Source organism: Bufo gargarizans, chromosome 1, assembly GCF_014858855.1.
Source record: "Bufo gargarizans isolate SCDJY-AF-19 chromosome 1, ASM1485885v1, whole genome shotgun sequence".
Lineage (NCBI taxonomy): Eukaryota > Metazoa > Chordata > Amphibia > Anura > Bufonidae > Bufo > Bufo gargarizans.
This window is the reverse complement of record NC_058080.1, coordinates 573,192,080-573,217,610: the sequence shown is the minus strand read 5'-3', so window position 1 is coordinate 573,217,610 and position 25,531 is coordinate 573,192,080. Positions and strand designations below refer to the sequence as shown.

The 25,531-nt window shown below is 43.0% G+C and overlaps 1 protein-coding gene across 1 annotated transcript in view; it reads left to right on the top strand.

Moving 5' to 3' along the window:
* The window catches only part of ARL6IP4 (ADP ribosylation factor like GTPase 6 interacting protein 4), a 46,497-nt gene that overhangs the window by 20,426 nt on the left and 540 nt on the right, over window positions 1-25,531 (top strand). Inside the window, exons 4-6 of the mRNA XM_044290349.1 lie at window positions 13,724-14,080; window positions 14,245-14,362; window positions 22,755-22,824. Coding sequence (XP_044146284.1) covers window positions 13,724-14,080; window positions 14,245-14,362; window positions 22,755-22,824 — 545 coding nt within the window. The remainder of the gene's footprint in view (window positions 1-13,723; window positions 14,081-14,244; window positions 14,363-22,754; window positions 22,825-25,531) is intronic.

Below are 25,531 nucleotides of genomic sequence, written 5' to 3'. Positions count from 1 at the left end.
CCTGGAGAGATCAAATGTCGTCTGCTAATAATAAAGCGGACCAGAGACCAAGACAGGCGATATGCAAGTACTTGGACTACTCTGATCAGGAGGACATTCTGCGGGCTTACCGAGCAAGAAGGGAGCCGTTGATTCTGAAAGGAACTAAAATCCTGCTTTTCGCTAATTATTCAGCGGAAGTGGCGTGAAAGCGGAGGGCCTTTGGGCCTGTTTGCACTAACCTTTATAAGAATGGGACCAGATTCCAATTGGCCTACCCCACTATCTTGCGGATACAGCTGTCTGATGGTGGTTCTAAGCATTTTACGGATCCAATGGAGGCAGAGGAATTTATGCGAAATCAAGTGGATTGCAGGCAGGGAACTGTCGACTTGGAGGAGGATCGTCAAAACACTACCATGCGGTCGGGAGGCAGTGGATGGCACCGGGTGCCTCAGATCTCTTCATCTCTTCCACAGAGGATGAAAAAGTTTCCAAAATCTTCGGGAGCAAAAATCGCAAGGAAGACGGGAGGACTGTTATATCGGTGTCAGGTTATGTCTCGGTTACTGGGACTTATTTTGCTAATTTGGAGGAGGGGAGGTTTTTTTTTATCTTTTTGTCGTTCCAGGAATATGCACAGGGACATTTAATAGTTTCTGGGGATTCCGGATTATAAGGATTAATAGGCGGTGGTGTGTCGCGTCTAATGCTAGAAAAAAGGGAGTTCTTAAGCTGATTGTGGTGTCTATTGTAAGTTATTTACTTTTGTTAGTTTTATTCACATTTTTAAGCCATGGTTTTAATGTGGCTTATTTTTCTCTGTTTTGGGGCAATGTATGAGCAATCAATGTATAATGATTCATGGAGTGCTGTCAGACTGGGAGGCAGTGCTTCAATGGATAATTTTCAAACCACGATGGAGAGGTGGGGAGGGGTTCTCTGTCAACAGGTGGGTCTTACGTTACTAATAAATTTATGAGGATAATCTCGTGGAACGTGAAGGGGTTGAAATCTCCTAACAAGCGCATGAAAGTTCTGAGGCACTTGCGTAGGATGAAGGCGGATATTGCCTTGCTGCAGGAGACCCACCTGTCGACAGCGGACTTCCATAGGATGAAGAAGTTGTGGGTGGGAGAAGTGTATGGCTCTGTGGCTGTGGACAGAAATGCAGGAGTCTTAATCTTAATAGGTCGTCACTTGTCACATATAGTTCATTCTGAAAAAACTGATGACATAGGGAGGGTGATACATTTGCATATTTCGGGCCCTTTTGGGGATCTTAGCCTATACAACATTTATGCACCAAATCAGGGTCAGAAAGCCTCCTTTGATTCGTTATGTGCTAGAATGTTGCAGGACACACATGGCGCAAAAGTGGTAGGGGGGGACTTTAATGCTGTAATGAATCAGTTTGAGGATAGGAGGTCAGCTAGTGATCTTAGTCATCATCATTCTCTGGGGGACTTTGCCGAGTCGTTGTCTCTCAGGGATGTGTGGAGGGTCTATAATCCTCAGGGGCGGGAATTTACTCACTATTCGCATGTGCATAAGAGTTGGTCCAGAATCGATTATTTGTTCTTGTCAGTAGCGATTTTGCACAGAGTGGTTGACATTGCCATAGGCGATATGGTAATATCGGATCATTCTCCTCTCCTACTGGATATTAGGGAGATGTATACTGGGGGAAGTGAGTTTATATGGAGGTTCCCTAATTATTTGGTAAAGGATGACGAATTTGTAAAACTCTTGAAGGGGTGGTGGATGGAATTTGTTGATGACAATAGGCAGCATGTGACTGATCCGATTATTATTTTGGGAAACGGCCAAATTTGTTCTGAGAGGTAGGTTGATGGCTTATGTCTCCTCTATCAAGAGGGTGGCCAGGAAGCAGTATGAAAAAGCTAGTGCACGTTTAAGGGAAGCTTATAGTAACTTTCTCTTGGCCCAGACCCAGCTTTCCAAAGAACACTGGATCTCGGCTAAGAGAGACTTTGAGTGGGCGGAGAAAATCGAGATTTCGAAAAGATCTCAACTAGATGCTCGCTTGCATAGATTTAGTAACAAATCTGGGAAGTTGCTGGCCTCATTGGCTAAAGGTAGGCGTCCTCTGAATCATATCCAGGTGGTGAGGAGAGGGGATGGGACCAGGGAGCACAGACCGCTACAGATTAATAAGTTGTTTGAACACTATATGGCGGCATTTTATGCAGAGCAGTTGGATACCAGCAGAGCAGTTGGATACCTTGAACGCCCCATTGACGGCAGTGGAAGTGCAGGCAATTATAAAATCCTTTCCCTCTGGTAAAGCCCCAGGCCCAGATGGGTATACGGCAGACTTTTACAAAGCGTTGGATGCTCAGGTGGTGCCATATTTGACGTCCCTTTATTCTTCTATAGTTGAGGGGAATGTGTTGCCGGAGCGAATGAATACAGCTCACATAACGTTACTTCATAAAGCTGGGAAAGATCCGGAAAATTTGACATCTTATAGGCCAATATCCCTAATAAACCATGATCTTAAAATCATATTGAAATTGCTTGCTAATAGGTTGGCCGTTGTTCTTCCCTTTTTGATTTCCCCTGCGCAGGTGGGTTTCATTAAAGGTAGGGCGGCAGTCACCAATTTAAGGAAAGTGCTGTTAGCCCTTTCGGTGGACGGGAAGGTGGAATACCGGGAACAGGACCCAGCCATTCTCACTTTAGATGCGGAAAAGGCTTTCGATAGCATTAACTGGAAATGGCTGGGTCTTGCCCTGGATTCGGTAGGTATTAAGGGGATGTTTTGTACGCTCTTAGATGGGTTATATTTTGGTCCAAGGGCAAAGGTCTGCACAGGAGGTTATCTATCCGATTCTTTTTTGTTGCAAAGGGGAACTAGGCAGGGTTGCCCCTTGTCTCCTCTCTTGTTTGACTTGGCGATAGAGCCATTGTCAAGGTGGCTGGACTCTGAAGACTTATTTGAGGGTTTGCGGGTGGGTAAGAAGCAGCTGCGTACGGCTTTGTTTGCTGATGATATCTTGCTTTTCCTGTCTAACCCTGTAAGAGATATTGGAGGGGTTACCGGGGCGTTAGAGGAGTTCGGTTCTCTTTCTGGGTTAAAAATCAATAGATCAAAGAGTGAGTTCTTATTTTTGAAGGGCAGCGGGTGACGGGAAGTGATCTAGGGGGTATACCAATTGCCCGTTCTTGCATAACTTACCTGGGTATTAAAGTCGGGACCACTCCTGAGTCCATATATAGACTTAACTATGATCCATTAATAACTAAAATAGTTAAGGAACTACATAGATGGCATGATCTTCTGCTGTCGTTGTTGGGGTGCAATCATCTTATTAAGATGTCAGTTTCTAAATTGCTCTACCCTATGCAGACCATCCCCATTTTGTTAAAACATAAAGATGTAAAATTGTAAAAGCGTTCAAACACTTTCTGTGGCATGGCAAGAGGCCTAGGATACCAATGTGTTCCCTGGTGAAGGGGATTGAACAGGGAGGGATAGCATTTCCTGACATTAGGAATTACAATGTAGCCTGTATGGCAAGGCATGTCTGTGACTGGATACATGGCTCTAGTTTTTACTCAGCTTTAATGTTGGAAAGGGAATTCTGTGCTCCCTGGTCTCCTTTGGCGTTGCTATATTCAAGGTTGCAGGTGATTCCCATATGGATTAAGCAATCTTTGTTGTTTAAGGACACAATAGCTGCGTGGAGGATTCTTAGGAAAAAGTACTGGTTGTCGTACAGAATCTCCAAGCATCTTCCTTTATGGAATAATCCTGAATTCGCACAGGGCAATAGGAATAAATTGTTCGAGGAATGGAGGCGGAAAGGGATTTTATGTGTGAAACATTTATTACATGACTCTGAGCCTAGGTGGCTTACTGGAGAAGAATTGATTGCAAAGTTCTCCTTGTCGTCCTTCCAAACTATTCAATGGTCTCAAGTGAAGGTGGCCGTGATAAATCAGCTGGTGTTGGTGCAGAAGGAGGTTCGTAGAAATATTCTGGATAAGATCTTAGACTTAGGAGGTGGGAAGGTTTCTATCTCTACAATCTACACTGACATGAGGAAAGAGGATGGGACTAGGGATAGGAGTAAATGTTTTGGAAAATGGGCGGAGCAACTGGATGATGGGGATATTGAACAAAAGATAGTGAAAGGTTGGGAAGTAGTTAGGAGACATATAGTCAATGAGTCTTGGAGGGACACTCAGGTTCGACTTATGTATAGAACTATCTATGGTTTTAATATTCCCCCTCATCCAGCTAAACCAGACAGAATTACAAGTTGTCCGAAGTGCGGAGTGGGTTTCTCTGATTTATTCCATGGGATTTGGACGTGTCCTAAGAGTAAAAGGTTGTGGGAGGAAGTGGAGAATTTGGTCCGGGGGATCTGGGGAAGGGAGTCTCCATTTGTCCCCCAAATTATACTTATTTCATTATGAGGAGGGAGAGGTAGGACAAGGTGGGTTACCCCGCTTGTTCCATACTGTGTGCATGATAGCGAAGCGTAGTCTTCTGCAAAATGGCTTCAAGACGATAATCCAGGGTTACAGTTCATAATAGAACAACTAAAACATGTTTTTCATATGGAAAGGCTAAACTCTCCTGCGGCGAAGGAACGACAGACTAAAGGGTTGTTTCAGAAATGGAAACCGTTTATTGAGCATTGTATGTCGAACGCAGAAATACAGCTAATTATGAGGCCGTTCACACTTACGGAATGGTACCTTGTGGGCCAATTGAAGGGGACGCTAGGTCGTCTGTTATTTAGATCCGCTAGTACTTCTTAGTTCTAAGTGGGAGGATTGCTTAAATATGTCATTATATATTGATTATGTATATTGACTGTACTTTATTAGTGAATGCATAATGCCCTTATGTATGTTATTGAATTATCTATTGCACTTGCAGTGCTGTTTTGTGTTCAGAGATGTATACTCTGAATGTTTTGTATGTCTTGTTGGAGAGAAAAATAATAAATAATTAATTTAAACAAAAAAAAAAAGACCTGGAAGGCCACGGAAAACAACTGTGGTGGATGACCGAATAATTATTTCCCTGGTGAAGAAAACACCCTTCACAACAGTTGGCCAGATCAACAACACTCTCCAGGAGGTAGGTGTATGTGTGTCAAAGTCAACAATCAAGAGAAGACTTCACCAGAGTAAATATACAGAGGGTTCACCACAAGATGGAAACCATTGGTGAGCCTCCAAAACAGGAAGGCCAGATTAGAGTTTGCCAAATGACATCTAAAAAAGCCTTCACAGTTCTGGAACAACATCCTAAGGACAGATGAGACCAAGATCAACTTGTACCAGAGTGATGGGAAGAGAAGAGTATGGAGAAGGAAAGGAACTGCTCATGATCCTAAGCATACCACCTCATCAGTGAAGCATCATGTGGTAGTGTCATGGCGTGGGCATGTATGGCTGCCAATGGAACTGGTTCTCTTGTATTTATTGATGATGTGACTTCTGACAAAAGCAGCAGGATGAATTCTGAAGTGTTTCGGGCAATATTATCTGCTCATATTCAGCCAAATGCTTCACAGTGCAGATGGACTATGACCCAAAGCATACTGCAAAAGCAACCAGAGTTTTTTAAGGGAAAGAAGAGTGGTATGTTATGCAATGGCCAAGTCAATCACCTGACCTGAATCCGATTGAGCATGCATTTCACTTGCTGAAGGCAAAACTGAAGGGGAAATGCCCCAAGAACAAGCAGGAACTGAAGACAGTTGCAGTAGAGGTCTGGCAGAGCATCACCAGGGATGAAACCCAGCGTCTGGTGATGTCTATGCGTTTCAGACTTCAGGCTGTAATTGACTGCAAAGGATTTGCAACCAAGTATTAAAAAGTGAAAGTATGATTATTATTCTGTCCCATTACTTTTGGTCCCTTAACAAGTGGGAGGCACATATGCAAACTGTTGTAATTCCTACACCGTTCACCTGATTTGGCTGTAAATACCCTCAAATTAAAGCTGACAGTCTGCAGTTAAAGCACATCTTGTTCGTTTCATTTCAAATCCATTGTGGTGGTGTATAGAGCCAAAAATGTTAGAATTGTGTCGATGTCCCAATATTTATGGTCATGACTGTATTTTCTATCATATTCTTCCTCTTTCATGGGGGTGTATGCCAAGAGACGGTATCTACTATTACCCGGTCCTCCCCCACAAGCGGAATACGGGTGCAACCACTGGATATGGCAGCTATTACCGCATTACCCCCTTAATTTTTGGTTGTTGCTTTTGAGTGCCGACATGGCAGTCCCTGTCCTCCCAGGGTGTATCCCCACAGGGACTCCACACTACATGATTGGTCATGATACTCAACACCTTTTAGGTGGTGTATCTGCCCTAGAAGAGAATTCAGTGGTTACTACCAAGCGAATTGAATATTACACTGCCTCTGAATACTGTTTCCACTTCTAGCTCTCCTCCTTTTCAGGTGGCGTATTAAGGCTAGCACTCCGTTCCATGGCTACTACTGTATGTCCTCTTCCGCAGGTGGAGTATTTATGCTAGCACTAGAGATCGTAGCTACTACTGTAAGGCCTCCTTCCCAGGTGGCGTGTCTACCCAGACTTTGGCAGTTTTAGCTGATTCGTCCACTCATTCCTGATGACATGTTCATCTGTAGTACTTCCATTCTCTGACCAGATATTTGCATTGGCATGCATGCTATAGCTGATGAGCCATTCACTTCTGGTGCGCACTATTGCAGGTTCTCCCTGGTTGGCATAACCCCCCTAGTTTCTATGACATTGGTCTACCACATGGTTCCCATTTCAAGAGGGACATTGGCGCTAACTGTTGATGCTGTGACACTATCAACACTGCCTCTTTTAAGAGATGAGTAATAGATTTGACATGTCCTTAAGTAGGGCACATACTGTTCATCAACTGCTTCCCCCTCCCCCCACCGGACAGGACTATGGTACTGTCACATGTTGTCAATGCTAATAGATGGTTCATTGCTGGAACACCCTTTCTACGTTATGCCCCTCCGCAAGACGACTGATTGTGCTTCCCCCAGATTATGTTTGTCTACCTGGCCAGTATCCATACTCCTGAGGTTAGGTTCTTACTGTTCTGGAATGCCTGCACTATTTTTTTTTTCTTATAGGTCAAGATTTTCTCTGATGTTTTTGTGACGTCAGACATAGTAATCACATTCTCTCCTGGAGAAGTATTTCTCCTATCTTGGACCAATCTGTACATTCCGCTGATGACTGCATTGTACCCTTAAGGCAGAGTCGCTACACGGTGACAGTAGATGGTCTCTGACGAATCTGCATCCGTACGATATTTTTGGCGTCTGCTTTGCTTCTGCCTATCACTACAGTATTTTTATTCTTCAGCCTGCAGTTGGGTCTGTCTGATCCAGGCAGTTTGTGAAGTATCAAGCAGCTTCTTTTGTTAAGTCTGCTCCTTAGGGGACGTTTCCCTTTTAAGCAGAGATGTATGCTGCGATCCCCACCTTTTTGTATTCCGGTGAGTGTATGTGCTTTCTGTCATGTATTGTAGCCTAATCTCTTTTAAGAGTGCGGTTTCTCAGTTTCCTCAGGCTGTCTAATGCCGGTCATGATATGGTCCTGGATCCAGCATCACTCATAGTCTGCCTTTTGTCCAGTGGCAGAGGTTGCTTTGGCTGCACTCTTCTGCTGCACGGCTGGGATGCTATTGATACCCAGGGACACAGTCTTTTCCTCTCAGACTACTACTAATGAGTGATCATATTCAATACTTTTAGTCTCTTCTCTTGCTGGATTCTTTACAAGGGAGTGGCTACTCGCTATTTTTGTTTACAAATTGGCCCACAGGGGGCTCCTCATGTACCTGGAAGATCCCTAGAGGACTAGTCCTCTGCCAGTTGCCCAGTAATTCCTTCCATTTTTTTTTTTCCTGGGTTGAAGTACCCATCCTGATACTTACACATTGGTTAAGGTCGTGTCTGGGTTTTCCTGTTGCTCGTTCGCCAGTTCTCATGCATACCCAGATTCTACAGACCCATTTCTGTCGAGTAGACACCCCTCGGTTTTCTATGGGGCTTATTGCCATGCAAGACATCCTGGGTTTCAAGTCCAGGTCCCCACAGCAATTATGTGATCCTCCTTATCCGGAAGTACCTTCTGCACATCATCTTCAGTTGTCAGACAAACTTTTCCTTCTTGTAGTAATTATGTGCTGCTATCCACATCTTCTGAAGCCTCTTGAGCCCTTGGGCTTCGTTTAACTCTGTTTTCCTTTTTCTGCCCATTCTAAGATGCGGTGCGTTCTACGCTCTCTGGCTGGCCTTCCTGGTTCATGCTCTTCCTGTCCTATTCCGGGTTCCTGTGCACCCTCTCCCCACATTTCTGTGCGGGGCCTTATGACCGGCTTTAGATTTGTTCTATATTTTTATTCCCTCCCCATGGTACTACTTTGGAACATCCCATGGTCTCCTGTGTCCCCCCAATGATACGAGCGAGAAAATAGAATTTTTTGTGCTCATCTGTAAAATCCTTTTCTCGCTGTGTTTTTTTGGGGGGACAGCACCCACCCAGTAACTTTACTGCTGGTTCTTTTTGGTGGGTCCCACCTGTTCTTGGTTCTGACCCATCTCCAGCTCTGTTTCTTACAATTGGTTTCTGTTGGCTTTTCCTGGCTGCTCCTACTGCTTTTGTACAAACTGATTAGCTCAGTGTATGCAGGAGGGATATAGCTGACAGGAGGAGCTAATGCTTTTTTTATTTTATTTTTGCCTAGTGTCCCCTCCTAGTGGCAGTACCAGCTATACTCAGGATCTCCTGTGTCCCCCAATGAACTCAGCGAAATAAATATTTTACAGGTAAGCACAAAAAAATCCTATTTTTGCAAAACCGGGCGCACATTTTTCTTTAACATTTGGCCTGCAGAACACATTTGGTACAAAATTGTACCCCAATACCTCTAAACACTAAAATAATCTAGTCCACAACTTGAAAGAGGCAAAGTGCACTCGCCACTGCTAAAAAAAAAATCAATACTTTTATTGCGCTATTAAAATCCAGAGTTACAGGAATGCAGTATAGGCAACGGACATTTCGTGCTACTACACTTCTTCGAACTTAGAAGCATTGTGACGTGAAACAGTCGTTACGTATACAGCAATAAAGGATTGATTTTTAGCATTTGTGAGTGCCGCTTTTTGCCTCTTTCAACTTGTGGACTATTGTATACCTTTTTACTGAGCACCACCAACCTGTTAAACACTGCAGTCCCCAAAGCCCACTTGAGAATGCTGGATTTAGGACCTCAGCAATGTAGTCCCAATTTTATTAGTTTTTTTAATTGACTAATAGAATGTAGCTCAAATAGAGGTTAGAAAAATGATTAGAAAACTTTTACTCAAAATCGCTAAAATGTGGGATCCCCATCTTCCTTGAACCATAACTTTTTTTATATTTCCGTTCACATAGCCGTATGAGGGCTTATTTTTTGCGGGACAAGTTGTACCATTTAATATGGTATACAATGTAGTGGGAAGCTGGAAAAAAATTCCAAATGTGGTGGAATTGGAAAAAAACACACAATTCCTTAACAGTTTTACAAGTTTTGTCCCTACGGCGTTCCCTTTGCGGCAAAACTGACCCATGCCCTTCATTGTTTGGGTCAGTACGATTACAATGATGCCACAGATGCATAGGTTTTTTTTATGTCTAAATAGTGTAAAAATAACTTAAAACTTTTTTTTTTTTTTTTTTTTTTACATCACCATAACCTTTTTATAGTTATATCTACTGAGCTGTGTGTGGGCTCATTTTTTGTGGGATGATCTGTTGTTTTTATTGATACCATTTTGGAGTGTGTGACTTTTGATCACATTTTATAAAAAATTTTGGGTTAAGAGAAGCGATTGAAAAAATTGCAAATCGTCCATTTTGACAGTTTTTTCGGTTACGCCATTTGCTTGTATTGGAAAAATATTTTTATATTTTAATAGTACAGGCGTTTTTGGACGCGATGATGCCCATGATGTTTATATTTTTTGTTATTTATGTATTTTTTTTATTCTATGGTAAGGGGGTGATTTTAAATTTTTTTAATATATTTTATTACATTTTACTTTTTTTTTAATTGTTTTTTTAGCTTGTGTTTGAGGCTACAAGAATATATATATATATATATATATATATATATAAAACTTTTTTTTTTTTTTAACCATTATGTTTCTTATATATCCATATTGGTACTAAAATTGATCATTTCTTATGTTGGCCTGGCCAAAATAAGAATTGCAGCTCCAATACCCTTGGTCTCTTCAGAGAGACCGAGCTTATTAAATTCAATTACCAGCATCCTCATTGGCCACAGAGGTCGGTAAGAAGCTCGGAAGCGAAAGCTTTAGTTTTTTTTTCATCTTTTTAGATGCTTTGATCACACTTGATCATGCCATCTAAAGGCTTTAATAACCGCGATCGGCATTATTGCCGGTCGTGGTCATTAGCCGTGGGTCTCTGCTGTTTGAAACAGTGGAGACCCGCTGGCCATGGCACCCTCTGCACGTGCGTGCATGCCGTACATGAGTAATATGTCCCCAGGACACAAATATGCACCCCTCCAGTGTATAGTTGAATCACGAGCAAGAAAAGGGAATAGTCTTATCCACAAGCTGCCAAATGTTCCTTATGTTAGTGGTAAATCCTCCTATGCTTCCAATTGAAGGGTCAAAGACAGTAATATGAGGGTTGTTCCGCATGTTCTGTCAGTGTTAGAGCTGAGCTTGTCTGTGTAGGTTGAGACCTGTATGGACATGCAACACACACAGTAGCAGTTCAGTCTGATAAAAGCAGTGGAAGTGACAGGATGGCAAGCCTAAATAAATTCATGAAAGGATGATTGTTGTATATGGTGATGAATGCACCCTTCTACTACCAAGTAAAGTTTTGGGCCAAGCAGTTTAAATGGGGTAGGTAATCAATTGAAGATGTCCTCCATTCAGGGCGATCTGTCAAAACATCTTCAGAGGAAATGTGCCGTAAAGTGGAGGCCATGATTTTGGAAGATTGTTGGGTCGAAGTCATGAATTGGGCATTTCAGATGGCACAGTTTTCAGTATCATTCATGATGCCAAAGGTCAGTTCCTGGTGGGTGCCACGACTGTTCACATCTGAGTGAAACAACTTGTCGCCAGTAATTTAGCCAACCGCTTAGAGAAAATCCAAAAGACTTCTATTCTCAAATTATTATGGGGAATGAAACATGGGTCCACCCCCATGATCCTGAGACCAAACAAGTCCATGCAATGGAAGAACAAGGGGGGGTCACCAACTCCAAAGGAATTTTGTGTGCAGCGGTCTGGAAAGATCAAGGAAACAGTTTTTTGGGATACAGAAGGCTTTGTATTACTGGAACCATGAAGGCATTACATGAGGCAATCTAAGAGAAACGCTGTGGGACGTTGTCGGCAAGTGTGTTGCTGCTTCACGACAATGCGGCAGCTCACATGTCTCACAAATCACAAGCTGCTATTAAGGAATGCAGCTTCATGGAGCTTAACCATCCACCCTACAGTCCAGACCTGGCTCCCTGTAATTACTTTTGGTTTTGGAACCTGAAGAAATTTCTGTGTGGGCAATGATTTCCTGATAATGCTTTCAAAGAGGCCGTAAGAGCAGCAGCAAGAAGTCTCCTTCTATTCTGAGGGCATCTGCTCACTGCAGGCGAAGTGGAATAAATGTGCTGAAGTTGAGGGGGATTACATTGAACAAGTAGTAAGTTCAATTTTCTCAGAAAATGTTTTCATATTAAGGTAGATAAGTTAGTGAACACCCGTCCTATGATCTGCAAAGATGTTGGTGATGAATGGCGACTGCAAATTCCCTAATGTGCCCTAGAGTAAGGGTTAGACGGGGTAGGTGACCCATTGCACCCTACCTAATACAGAGTACCCATTCTGACCCTATTAAGTCCAAATAGCCCTAATGATGACCCCCCCACAGTGTACCTGAGATGATTTATTTCTGTCCTATATACAAGAACTGCTCAGAGGATCTGGAGATAGATGACAGTGAGCTACCAAGAGCATAAAGAAATATAATGGGCTAAGACTCCCCAGTATCCCATTAAAGCAATAGGCAGCTAGATTAAAGTCTACCCATGTACCACTATCAGTGGATGGGGACATGGTACCAGGTATCCTGTTGGTTAATGGTGGACAACCCACCTCACCTAGACTCAGGTACTTTAGGCCAGGTTGCAGCATTACTGCTGAGGTCTGCCCCCATGCTATCTCATCACAGCGCTGGATTTGCAGACCATTCACAGAAAGGAGGATGGGTCGCAGGCAGTTGCTAGGTGCCGCTTAGCAGCATCCTGGTTACCAGGAGAAGCTCTGCAGCGTCCTAGCCAAGATGGCGAGGAAAGATGCAAACCTCACTGCCGTGTTGAAACAAGAAGGCTCCAATTGCAGATGAATAAAGAAAAAATTTTCCCTGCAGGACCAAAATGATAGCACAGTGCACAAGGCCGTATAAGTTGTGTACAAAACAAATATAGGTAGACTATTAAAAAGATAGTCCAAAACAGGGATCAGCAACCTCCGGCACTCCAGCTGTTCTGAAACTCCCAGAATCCTCCTTTTACTTCTATGGGAGTTACAAAAACAGCCAGGTAAGTCTGCATGCTGGGAATTGTAGTTTTACCACAGCTGGAGTGCCGAAGCTTGCTGATCCCTGGTCTAGAAGAATGTATGTTGAGGAATGGCTGGGCGATTACCGGTAATCAAATTAAAGTAATTCGTCCTTGATGCCTTTGACGATTCCGTTTTTTACAGAATCTTTTGGCCTGCCCGCCCTGTCGCTAAGCTCCGCTTAGTGCTGTCTGCATATTTTGCAGCCCCATTTTCAGTTGGGAGTCACCATTGTGTTGCCTCCACACATGTTTATCCACAGGAGTCTCCTGTTCATTCTCAATATCAACAATGTGCGCTCTTATCCTTCTTCTAAATTCACACATTTTTTAATCCACATATTCTCGGCTGTAGATACAGGAGGCTTTGTAGATGACCCCTCTGGATCTGCAGTTGATGAAGTCTAAAATTCTGTATTACCTTGAGATTAAGTTCCTTACAAAATGCTTTCCAGTCTGGATGAATTTACAGGCAACACATCCTCTAGATCTGAAACGCCCGCAGATCCGTCTTTTGAAGCCAACAATCTTGAACGAGAGGTGGTGTAAAATGACTATATACGGGTATATCCCTCTGATTTTTACACACTCTGCAGATGTGGGGCAGTCACCAATGGCCTGACTAATGGCTGCTTGAAAGGCAGGTCTCGGGATGCTATCTTGGATAACCCGTTTGTAAATCATGTCTGCAAATCGGCTGCCTGATGTAAAAACTCCTTCACCCCAGAACAGTTTTTCCATAAATATAGAACTGTCCTCTAGGTATACCTCTATTCAGGGAGTAACGGTGACTATTTTCCCACCTCAAGAGGTGGGTTTGCGGAACACTGTTGTATCTAATTCATCCTTATTTTTTTAGATGAGTACATCCAAGAACGGGAAGCAGTGAAAGTCTGATTCATGCATAATTCACAGTCCCACCTGGCTGTTGCTGAATTAGGTTACAAACTGGTTGAAGTCGAGAGCTGCCCTGTTCCATAGCACAAAAATGTCAATAAAACGTGCCCACAGCCCTATCGGAAATATGTTATTTTTCCAACCTCCATTTGAGCTAGATTCCACTAAATGTTATGTTTGTTTCAGAGAAAAGAAAGAAGAGAAAGAGGAAGCTGAGCAGATCATCTTCATCCTCATCTTCCACACCATCAGAGAAAAAGAAAAGAAGAAAGCGTACGACTAGTACATCTTCCTCTAGCTCATCGTCCTCATCAAGCAGTTCAGGTGAATCAAGCGACAACTCTGAGTGTAGGAGTCAGAAGAAAAAGAAGAAAGATAAAAAATTGAAGAAGAAGAAAAAGGTGAAAAAGAAAAGCAAAAAACATAACAAGAAAGATATTCTCAAAGTGCAATGCCAGGGAACGCCAAATAGGACTGAAGATTTCCACCCTGGACCCTCTCTAGATCTGTGGCAGAAGGAGTCTGTAGAAAACACCAGCCCAGGTAAAGAGCCTCTTATTCTGCTTGAACATTTAAGTGCCTGTAAATGTTGTATACTAAGTTCCTATTTGTCTCTAAAAATTTAAATGGCAACAAATAAGCTTTTCAAATTGTTTTAATTCCGTTATTTGTTCACCATAGAAGTATTGTTTCTCTTTGTCCATAAGTTTTGACCGATGAACAAAAAACTCGTATTCAAGCAATGAAACCAATGACCAAGGAAGAATGGGATGCCCGGCAGAGTGTTATTCGCAGAGTGGTGGATCCTGAAACTGGTAGAATGAGGTGATTAATACAATATTTTTTTTTTTTTTATGTACTTTTTACCTACATTCAGCCGTTTTGTGAGCAGAACCAATCTTTTCAACTAGTTAAGTAATTGTGGCACGCTTTCCTTTTTATAGGTGCATTTCTTGCTGGCTGCTGTATGGGGCATTCTGAGTCTCTTTCTAGCAGACTGATGCAGGAGGAACACACAGTCCTGTCATTATAAGATAGCTGCCGTGCATGCTCTCTGGCATGCAGAAGTAGTCTCTGATTGCTTCTCTATGACAACATCCAACTCCATTCTTGGGACGCAGGGTAGAATCACTTGGCCGCTGAATTCACTAAGCAAATCACTAGGGCCTTATTTTTTTTGTAACCTGATGACCTGGAAACTAGATTTTGCTCAGTTGTAGAGAGCTCACTATAATAGTTTCTCATACACGTTAGAGCTCATGCACACAAACGTATTTTCTTTCCGTATCCGTTCCACTTTTATTGCGGCCCGTATGCTGAAAGATTCACTTCAATGGGTCCGCAAAAAAACGGAAATGACTGTGTGCATTTAGTTTCTGTATGGCCGTTCTTCAAAAAAGATAGAACGTGTCCTATTCTTGTCCGTTTTGTGGACAAAGATAGACATTGTTACAATGGATTCGCAAAAATGCAATACGGCTGTCACACGGACGTCATCAGTTTTTTGGGGGAAACACAAAATACATACAGTCCTGTGCATGAACCCTTAGATAAAACTTGGCCAGTTTTGGCCATCAATCTAATGGGTATGGGTTTGATTTCCCTGAGGTCTGCAGTTAGCAGGCATGTTGGATTTCTGATGTGAGTTTGCATGGCTGATCAGGCATTTTACATTTATGGTGGAATCGAAGCAGATGGCTTGCATGGCTGGCCACAAAAAGTTTTACTAGAGCTCTCCATTTTGGCACAGACATTCTGTGGTTTGGTTATATTTAAGGCCCCCATGCATATTAGTGTGTTGTCGGACGAACCTGCTGAGAACACTCTGTGTGTGGGAAATGATCAGGTGAAGTCAATGCTTTCGCCAATACTTTTGTTCTCCTGGGAGATGAGTTGCCCCCAGGAGTGGTAGCAGCTTTCTGCACCCTTCCCTTTGAATACACACATACATGCTCAGCTGTGCCAAAAGTGTTTGTATATGGAGAAGTCAGGAGTGATAGCTGTTGGCCAACGGCTAATGAATGTGTATGGCCGCCCTTAGCCTCTCTGCTGTCAGTATGTAAGCATTGTATGGAGCATTGTCTCCCCCTGAAGCTGTGTCTAAGGCATCTCATCCAGCAAACCGAGACCATGCTGTGTAGTGATGTGGGGCACATCCCCAAAACAGTGCTTTCTACAAATGGATGTATCTGCTCTGAGCTAATCTTCATACTGAAGCATTGTCTGAAAATTAGAGACAAAATGGTTGTCAGAGAGTCTTAAATACCTAGAAAGGATACTCCCTGACCCCTTGCCACTGCCCAGGTTTCCCCCCGGCATTGTGACAGGATGCCCGCTGAATCATTTCAATTGCGGTTTAAACCCATGACGTACCGGTACATCATGGGTCCTTAAGGACTCGGGAAACATGCCGTAACGGTACGTTATGCGTCCCTAAGGGGTTAATTTGGGTCGAGGATCGTCCAGTGTCTTGACGGACAGCCAATTGGATCCTCCGGCTCAGTGCTGATGAATTTTTTTTTCGGTCTTCCACTTGACTTTTTTTATTCCATAACCCTCAGGATCATTTAAGAAATTCCAAATGACTGTCTTACTGTGTCCCACCTCAGCAGCGATGGCGCGCTGTGAGAGACCCTGCTTATGCAGTTCAACAACCCGACCATGTTCAAAAAGGGAGAGTTTTTATACCTTTGCCATCACAACGTGTGACTACCTGACAGAGAATGACAATGAATCCTCATCTTTGCACAGGCATGTGGTCCTAAAATTTGGATCCGCAAAAAAACTGCCTTTTTCAGTTTGTTATTTTCAATTAATTGAATGCTCAAAAAATGTTTTGTCTCACTCCCATTTCTTCTTGTTGCATGTTGAAGCTCTACTTGGAACCTTGTTAAGATCCAACAATGTAAAATATTTAGCCATTTTTCAAGTGGTCTTAAACTTTTGATCAGGACTGTAGCTTGTATGTATGTGTGAGCGAACTAATATGTTACAATTACAGAACTCTGCAAAGAATCGCATAAAGCTAATGTTAGTATGTGCTCCAACTGTGGACAATGTAGCGGATGTCTGCATCAACGGTGGACAATGTAGGAGATTGCTGCACCATTGCCTCCCAGATGAAGTGCAGAGGTTGTGGAATGGTTTACTTCTCAGAGGTCAGAAGCTTTCACTCTGGTCCTTTCTGCTCATATATCTATAAGACCTTGCTTACTACAACTCATTTTACCTTATCTTCTGCCTCATCGCATCTGGATGTGGACTCTGTTTCTGTGATTAGGAGGATTCTGAAGATCTTAATTTACCTTCATTATTAAAAGCTGTGCTAGCTCACCTTAAAATGGTTACACCTAGAGGGTATAAGCCCAAAGTGGATGGAAAAAATATATATATCAACCTCTAGGGTATTTCCTGATGATCCAATATAAAGATATGTATGGCAGGAGTGTGGTCCCAGCCAGACAGGTAATATTATGTGGGAGCTAGATTACAGCGGTGTGTTACAGATCCTGCAGTCTAAGCTCAGTGGGGTAACCACCCTAAGGTAATATCCCAGTGGCCAGTCTTTTTTTTTTTTCTGGCAGTAGGTTATTCCCTGTCAGGGAACTTCTAGTCAGAAAGATTGTTTCCCTGCTGAAACATAGTACGGTAATTCCTTGTCTATGGCAGAGTGCAAAGCGTCTCGCTTAGTCAACTAAGATTGGGGGACCATTCACAGAATCATACCCGATTTTGCGGCCCACAAGTTGCGGATCCATAGGAGACGGATGCCGCCGTGTGCATTTTGCATTTGCAGTTCAGAACACCCTGCCCTAGGATGGTAATGCCCATTCTTGTCCGCAATACGGACAAAGGTGGGGCATTTTCTATCTCTTTTTGGGGCCGCGGAATGGGTGTGCGGACGCACACTGTGTGCTGTCCGTGTCTCACAGCCCCATTGCAATAATGGGTCCGCATGAGATCTGCAAATTGCGGGACATGTCGGAAAGAAAAAATACTTGTGTGTGAATGGGCCCTGAATATGCCTCTGAGTTCATGTGTTCTGCATAGACACACTGTGCAGAGGGACTTTCTGTTAGTGCCATTTTGTTCCTCACCAAATTAATTCCATTTAGAATCAATTGTTGTTACAGAGGGGTCTCCTTTCCACAATATACCTCTAGGTCTAGTTTCATTCTTGTAATTTTCATTCCAAAGATCACCTGAGAGGGGCTCAGCTCTCCAAGCACTGGAAAGTATACATTTGGAACAGGGAAAAATCAAATTCAGGCTTCCGGTGGGAGCTAAATTACAAAACCTTTTCTCAAATTGTGCAAAGATTACGTCAGACACCTGGATAAAATCTTTTACCCAGGTTGCTTCCTGAGGTTAAAGAAATTGCCCCCCCCAAGGCAAATAAGTCAACCCTTCACAAAGCCTCATATGGTGTTTGTTTCAGGACTTCACAGGAAAATCTTGACCTCTTTCCCAGGAAATTTCTGGGGTCTTTTCAAGAGTGTATGCTGTGCCAAAGCCACAGGTAAGATGGAGGCTAGATCTGATGTTTCTAAACAAATACCTTCTCGGAAGAAATTATGTGAATTTCTGTTCTGTTATCAACATTCGCCAGCAGGACGATTTTATGGCCATCACTCACCAAGGTTTCTCATCTTCAGTTCACTGGCCTTTGGTGTATCATCATTACCTGTTTTTACAAAGTTAGTTGTGGAGCTAAGTCAGCCCTTAGCTTCCAGTTAGACTCCAGAAACTGGTTGCTTAAGCTCTCACAGGAGCAGATCCAGAAATCAAAGTGGATGTGAGATCTAAGGTCCCATCACCAAGTGCCAGTCAGGACCCAGTGGAGTAACTAGAAATGACTGGGCCCCACAGCAAATACGCGAATAGTGCTCCCCCCAGCAACTTCTGTGCAAGCCGAAATTATTGGAGATGCAGTGCAGCCGAATCTTCTGGTTTAAGCAGTCCTACAGCATCCACACCGGAGATGTTTAATCTTACAGCCTGAAATCTGACTGTTCAGGACTGAAGAAGGGCTTGTAATATGTGGTGGTGTAACTTTGCAGAATCCTGATCTGTCTGAAGTCTTAAATTTTTTTTACAGGACGGTTTCCAGTTTGGGTTAAAACCTAAGACTGTAATAGGTGCATTTCACGGCTGCCACTGCTTGCATAGATGGAGCCTTCGTGCATTCATGCATTTTTTTTTTTACGTTCCTCATTCAATTTAATTTGATCGGTTAAGCCTCCTTTTCCAGCCTGGAATCAGGCTGTTCTCTTCAAAACCCTGGTTGAATCTCTATTTGAGCCTCTTACAGAAGCTCCACTAAGGTTTGTATCTTGGAAGCAGGGGCGTAACTACCATAGCGGTAGACCATGCAACTTCTACGGGGCCTAGGGCAAGAGGGGGCCCATTTTTTGTTGGGATTATCTCCTCTTCTACTGGAGGTGAAAACTTGGTCAGGACGCTACACTCTAAAGACACAACTGAGGGTAAAATACGCAAATGAGACAGTGGAAAAATGGCCCAAGGGTCATTGAAAAGGGTCTAGGCAGAAACCCTTATGTCATGTGTGGGGGGCCTGGTTTCATCCTTGCTATGGGACCCTTACGTCTCTATGTACGCAAGTACTTGGAAGGTTTTATTTCTGTTGGCAAGAAGGTGTCATACTTTGCAAGCTCTATCATGTAAAGGGCCATATCTGAAAGTACATCAAGAAGACTTGATTTTAAGGTTGATACACTATATCCTACCAAAGGTCTCATCTGACATAAATGTAAGTTAAGAAATTCATCTATCTGAATCCTCAATCAGCTGAACAAGAGAAGCTTCATCTACTGGTTATTGGAGAGCCAGGGTCCTTCAGGTCGGCTGACCAGCTGTTCATAGAGAAGTTTAAAAGCCAGCAAGCCTACACTGCTTGGATTAAGAATACTATTAAAGTCTGCTTCTAAATTTCAAGTACTCCAGTTACCAGGTGGAGTTACAGTAAACTCAACTCAATCCATTTAGTCGCTTGGGCAGAGAAAGGGGGTGGGGTGGGGGGTGTAAGGCAATGGATCAAATATGCAGGGCCGCTACATGGTCTTCTCCGTGCATCTTTACAAAACCATATAGGTTGGATGTATCTGGTGCTTGCGATTCAGCCTTTGACAGACAAGTGATTATTAAGGCTGCGATTTCAAACCACCCCCCCCCCCCCCCCTTGTTTAATACTGCTTTTCAGATCCCTTTGTGTGTGCTGCCTGAAGGATGATGAGAAATGTCTAAATTTGCTTACCAAAATGTATCTTTCCTTGAGTCCAGAGGCAACACATGTATCCCTCTCTGAAAAAAGACATTGCTTGGAAAAAACACGTCTGCCTAGTAGGGGGGTTAATTAGTCTGATTTACTAATGATTTATCTTCTGTCCTAAACGGGAGGAGCAAGACATTAACCCTTTGTGTGTGCTGCCTTTGGACTCAAGGAAAGATTATTTTCGGTAAGAAAATTTAGACTATCCACTTCACATTGAAGCACCCCCTCTTGAGCACTTCTAGGAGCAGAATAAAAGTTCATATATATTTACAATACTCCTGATGGTAAACCTTCCACGAGATATATTTGTCTGTCTTTCCCTATGCCCTACCAGCACTTTCTTATATATTCGTAGTCAAGTATGTGAAAATTACTTTGTAATGTAAATGTACAGTATCTGATGAAGCGTTATGTATCTCATGCCTCTATATAGCTTTTAATATGATGTAGGAATTAACATAGTGGCTGAATATGACCTGCCTGTTACATACAAACCGGATTCCAAAAAAGTTGGGACACTATATAAATCGTGAATAAAAACTGACTGCAATGATGTGGAGGTGCCAACTTCTAATATTTTATTCAGAATAGAACATAAATCACGGAACAAAAGTTTAAACTGAGAAAATGTACCATTTTAAGGGAAAAATATGTTGAATCAGAATTTCATGGTGTCAACAAATCCCCAAAAAGTTGGGACAAGGCCATTTTCACCACTGTGTGGCATCTCCCCTTCTTCTTACAACACTCAACCGACATCTGGGGACCGAGGAGACCAGTTTCTCAGGTTTAGAAATAGGAATGCTCTCCCATTCTTGTCTAATACAGGCCTCTAACTGTTCAATCGTCTTGGGCCTTCTTTGTTGCACCTTCCTCTTTATGATGCGCCAAATGTTCTCTATAGGTGAAAGATCTGGACTGCAGACTGGCCATTTCAGTACCCGGATCCTTCTCCTACGCAGCCATGATGTTGTGATTGATGCAGAATGTGGTCTGGCATTATCTTGTTGAAAAATGCAGGGTCTTTCCTGAAAGAGATGACGTCTGGATGGGAGCATATGTTGTTCTAGAACCTGAATATATTTTTCTGCATTGATGGTGCCTTTCCAGACATGCAAGCTGCCCATGCCACACGCACTCATGCAACCCCATACCATCAGAGATGCAGGCTTCTGAACTGAGCGTTGATAACAACTTGGGTTGTCCTTGTCCTCTTTGGTTCGGATGACATGGCGTCCCAGATTTCCAAAAAGAACTTCGAATCGTGACTCGTCTGACCACAGAACAGTCTTCCATTTTGCCACACTCCATTTTAAATGATCCCTGGCCCAGTGAAAATGCCTGAGCTTGTGGATCTTGCTTAGAAATGGCTTCTTCTTTGCACTGTAGAGTTTCAGCTGGCAACGGCGGATGGCACGGTGGATTGTGTTCACTGACAATGGTTTCTGGAAGTATTCCTGAGCCCATTCTGTGATTTCCTTTACAGTAGCATTCCTGTTTGTGGTGCAGTGTCGTTTAAGGGCCCGGAGATCACGGGCATCCAGTATGGTTTTACGGCCTTGACCCTTAGGCACAGAGATTGTTCCAGATTCTCTGAATCTTCGGATGATGTTATGCACAGTTGATGATGATAGATGCAAAGTCTTTGCAATTTTTCGCTGGGTAACACCTTTCTGATATTGCTCCACTATCTTTCTGCGCAACATTGTGGGAATTGGTGATCCTCTACCCATCTTGGCTTCTGAGAGACACTGCCACTCTGAGAAGCTCTTTTTATACCCAATCATGTTGCCAATTGACCTAATTAGTGTTAATTGGTCTTCCAGCTCTTCGTTATGCTCAAATTTACTTTTTCCAGCCTCTTATTGCTACTTGTCCCAACTTTTTGGGGATTTGTTGACACCGTGAAAATTTGAATCAACGTATTTTTCCTTTAAAAGGATACATTTAATCGGATTAAACGTTTGATCTGTCATCTACGTTCTGTTACAAATAAAATATTGACATTTGCCATCTCCACATCATTGCATTCAGTTTTTATTCACAATTTGTTTAGTGTCCCAACTTTTTGGGAATCCGGTTTGTATTTTAAGGAGTTGTCCTAGACAATTAAAGGGGTTGGCCACTTTCTGATTTTCATTTATCAATGTGTTTGTAAGATGATTACATGGCACTTACTAATACAGTCATTGTTGGACAGGACCTCTGTGTGGACAGCACAAAAGGATTTATAAAAAATGGGGTATATCTTATGAAATCTAGAAAATGGTGCAGAATTTCAACAAAGGCTATATTCTTAAGTGCCTTGTAACCATCTCACAAAGACATTGGTCAGCGGTACCCAGAAAATGGCCAACCTCTTTAAAAATCTAAGATAAGCCGTCTACTAGGTTAAAATGAAAAATCACCAGTGCAGTTCTCTCTGGTGATGTCCGGTCCTCCTGCTGTTTACAAACATGCCTGTATATGTTACATGACCGCTGCAGCCAATCACTCTCCATTGGTCTAACTCTGAGGATGGTGATTGGCTGCAGCGGTCATGTGACATATACAGGCATGTTTGTAAACAGCAGGAGGACCGGACATCACCACAGTGAACAGCACTGTTGATTTTTCATTTTAACCTATTGGAGTGCTTGTCTGAGCTTTATAATTCTCTTGGACAACGCCTTTAAATCTCACAGAAGCTCTCCCTAATACTCATGAGGGGGCAGAGTCCTCCAAAACGTTGCGTCAGGTGGAGGAGGTTGAGTGGACTCAGATGATTGCCTCAGTAAGAAGATGGGAGAATTGCAGATGTATGAGGGACTATGAGTCTATGTTCCCTCTTCACAAGAAGAATAAAGTTACAGAAGGTCTGCAAGTGATATTTTCAGACCCATAAAATCGTAAACAATAAATGACCATTGTATGTTTCTTGTGCAGACTTATTAAAGGAGATGGTGAAGTACTGGAAGAAATTGTAAGCAGAGAGCGTCACAAGGAGATTAATAAGGTGTGTATGCCTTAACATGGACTTGACAGCTTGTAGTTTTGCTGCATAAAGGGCATTGCAAGCCTCCTGCCCCCCAGTGATTAGCTGATTACAGGGTGTCTAGCAGATAGGGCCTCCAGCGATCAGCCAGGCGGGAAGCATTCCATTTCTCTTCTGCACCAGAAGTTACACAGAAATAAATGGATGTGCCAGGTCCTTCAGAGCTAGAGAGGCTGTCTGACCCCAGTCTGTTTAGTCAGAGTATTCTGAAAGGGTCATTCAAAATGACTTTTTTTTTTTTTTTTATAAGAAAATCTTGCTTCTAACATACTGTTTGCATATGAAGGCTTGAGACATGATCATGTGTCTTTCCTAATAATTTTTATTAATTGTGCACTTGTCTTGACTAAGACTACATTCACATGACCATTCTGCATCCATTTTTTATATTTTTTTGGAACATCCCAACCTCTGCAGTGGCCCCAGTATAAATAATAGCCACAATATTGCCCCAGTATTTATATTTCCTCCCCACACACAGTGCCCCCTGTATATAAGATTCCCCCCAATGGTGCCCTATAGTATAAATATTGCCCCCAATGTTGCCCTGGGTTTAAAATAAAACTCGCTCTGCACTTAAGGGAGCAGGTCCTGATGTTCCCAGCATCGCGACATCACTGGGTTTGTTAGCTCCTTCTCGCTCCAGTGCAGAGCGAGTGTTTCCTCGCATTCAAGTGGATCTGGTATATTATTATTTTTTAAATATAATTTTAACCCTTGAGTCTCTTTTACCCGTTTTTAACGACCATTAGACGGATGCACTTCTGTCTTAACGGCCATTAAAAGAGTGTCCATTGATTCCAATGGGGTCCTTCTGGCCATGAAAACAGCCACAAATAGGACATGTCCTATTTTTTTATGACTGCTATTCACTGGCTGTTAAAAACACAGCCATGTGAATAGCCCCATTGACTTAGTTCTGGAAACAGTTGTGTGATGCTGATTTTTACTGTTCGTATGAATGTAGCCTAAGCAGTCTAAGCCCTGCCACGTCAGAGAATGTAGTGTTCACGTGGTCTAAGCCTGAAAAGGGGTCTCCAACAGAACACACTTGTCCCCTCTGCACAGGATAGGGTTGTCCCCTCTGCACAGGATAGGGCATGTGTCTGATTGTGGGCTCTGACCGCTGGGATGCCCGCTGATCACAAGAACAGGGGTCCTTTTCCCTATACAAATGGAGAAGCATGTTGCAGGTGTGCAAAACCCCTTCATTCAGTCTCTATGGGGCTGTCAGAGATAGCCGAGCGCTCTACTCTTATATCTCCAGCTGTGCTGTAGAGAATGAATGGACTGCACTCATTTAAATGCATGCATCAGAATCTAGTTTTATTTCCATAAACTGCTAGTATTTTTTTGCAAATGTCGCTGAAGCTCTGCAGTACACCACTCTTGCTTGGCAAATGGCACACAAAACAAGCCAGAAAGGTTGCTAATTGTTTCACATTTTGGAGCATTATACTGGTGGATTATGAAAATAAAACTACATTTTGATGCATGAGTTCAGCTGAACACTGTCCCTTCAGTTGATATGGATACCCACACCTAGTGGCGGAAGAGGTTAAAGGGATGTGCACCAACACAAAAATTGTAAGGCCTCTTTCACACGGGCGTCATGTTTTTTGCCCGGATAAGAGGCGGGTGCGTTGCGGGAAAATGCGTGATTTTTCCGCGCGAGTGCAAAACATTGTCATGCGTTTTGCACTCGCGTGAGAAAAATCGCGCATGTTTGGTACCCAAACCCGAACTTCTTCACAGAAGTTCGGGCTTGGGATTGATGTTATGAAGATTGTATTATTTTCCCTTATAACATGGTTATAAGGGAAAATAATAGCATTCTGACTACAGAATGCATAGTATAATAGTGCTGGAAGGGTTAAAAAAATAAAAAAGTTAACTCACCTTATCCTCTTGTTCGCGTAGTTCGTTCCTGGTCTGTTCTTTGCTAGCTGTGGGCTTGGGCTGAATGACCTGTGGTGACGTCAGATCACATGCTCCAATCACATGGTCCATCACCATGGTGATGGAGCATGTGATCTGACATCACCACAGGTCCTTTAGCCCAAGCCCACAGCTAGCAAAGAACAGACCGGGAACGAACTACGCGAACAAGAGGAGAAGGTGAGTTAACTTTTTTATTTTTTTAACCCTTCCAGCACTATTATACTATGCATTCTGTAGTCAGAATGCTATTATTTTCCCTTATAACCATGTTATAAGGGAAAATAATACAGTGAATAGACTGTCACCTAGAACCCATGCGTGAAAATCGCACCACATCCGCACTTGCTTGCGGATGCTTGCGATTTTCACGCAACCCCATTCACTTCTATGGGGCCTGCGTTGCGTGGATTATCGCACCGCAACGCACAAAGAGGAGCATGCTGCGATTTTCACGCAACGCATAAGTGATGCGTGAAAATCACCGCTCATGTGAACAGCCCCATAGAAATGAATGGGCCAGGATTCAGTGCGGGTGCAATGCGTTCACCTCACGCATCGCACCCGCGCGGAATACTCGCTCGTGTGAAAGGGGCCTAAGAGTGCTTTTGCCAGCTTGTGTGAACCATAGAGAGTGGATGGGAGCGACTGCTGCTTCATTCACATGGGCTCCACATGCTCATCATCGCCAGGGGCAGCAGAGGTTGGACCCCACCCGTCATTAATACCC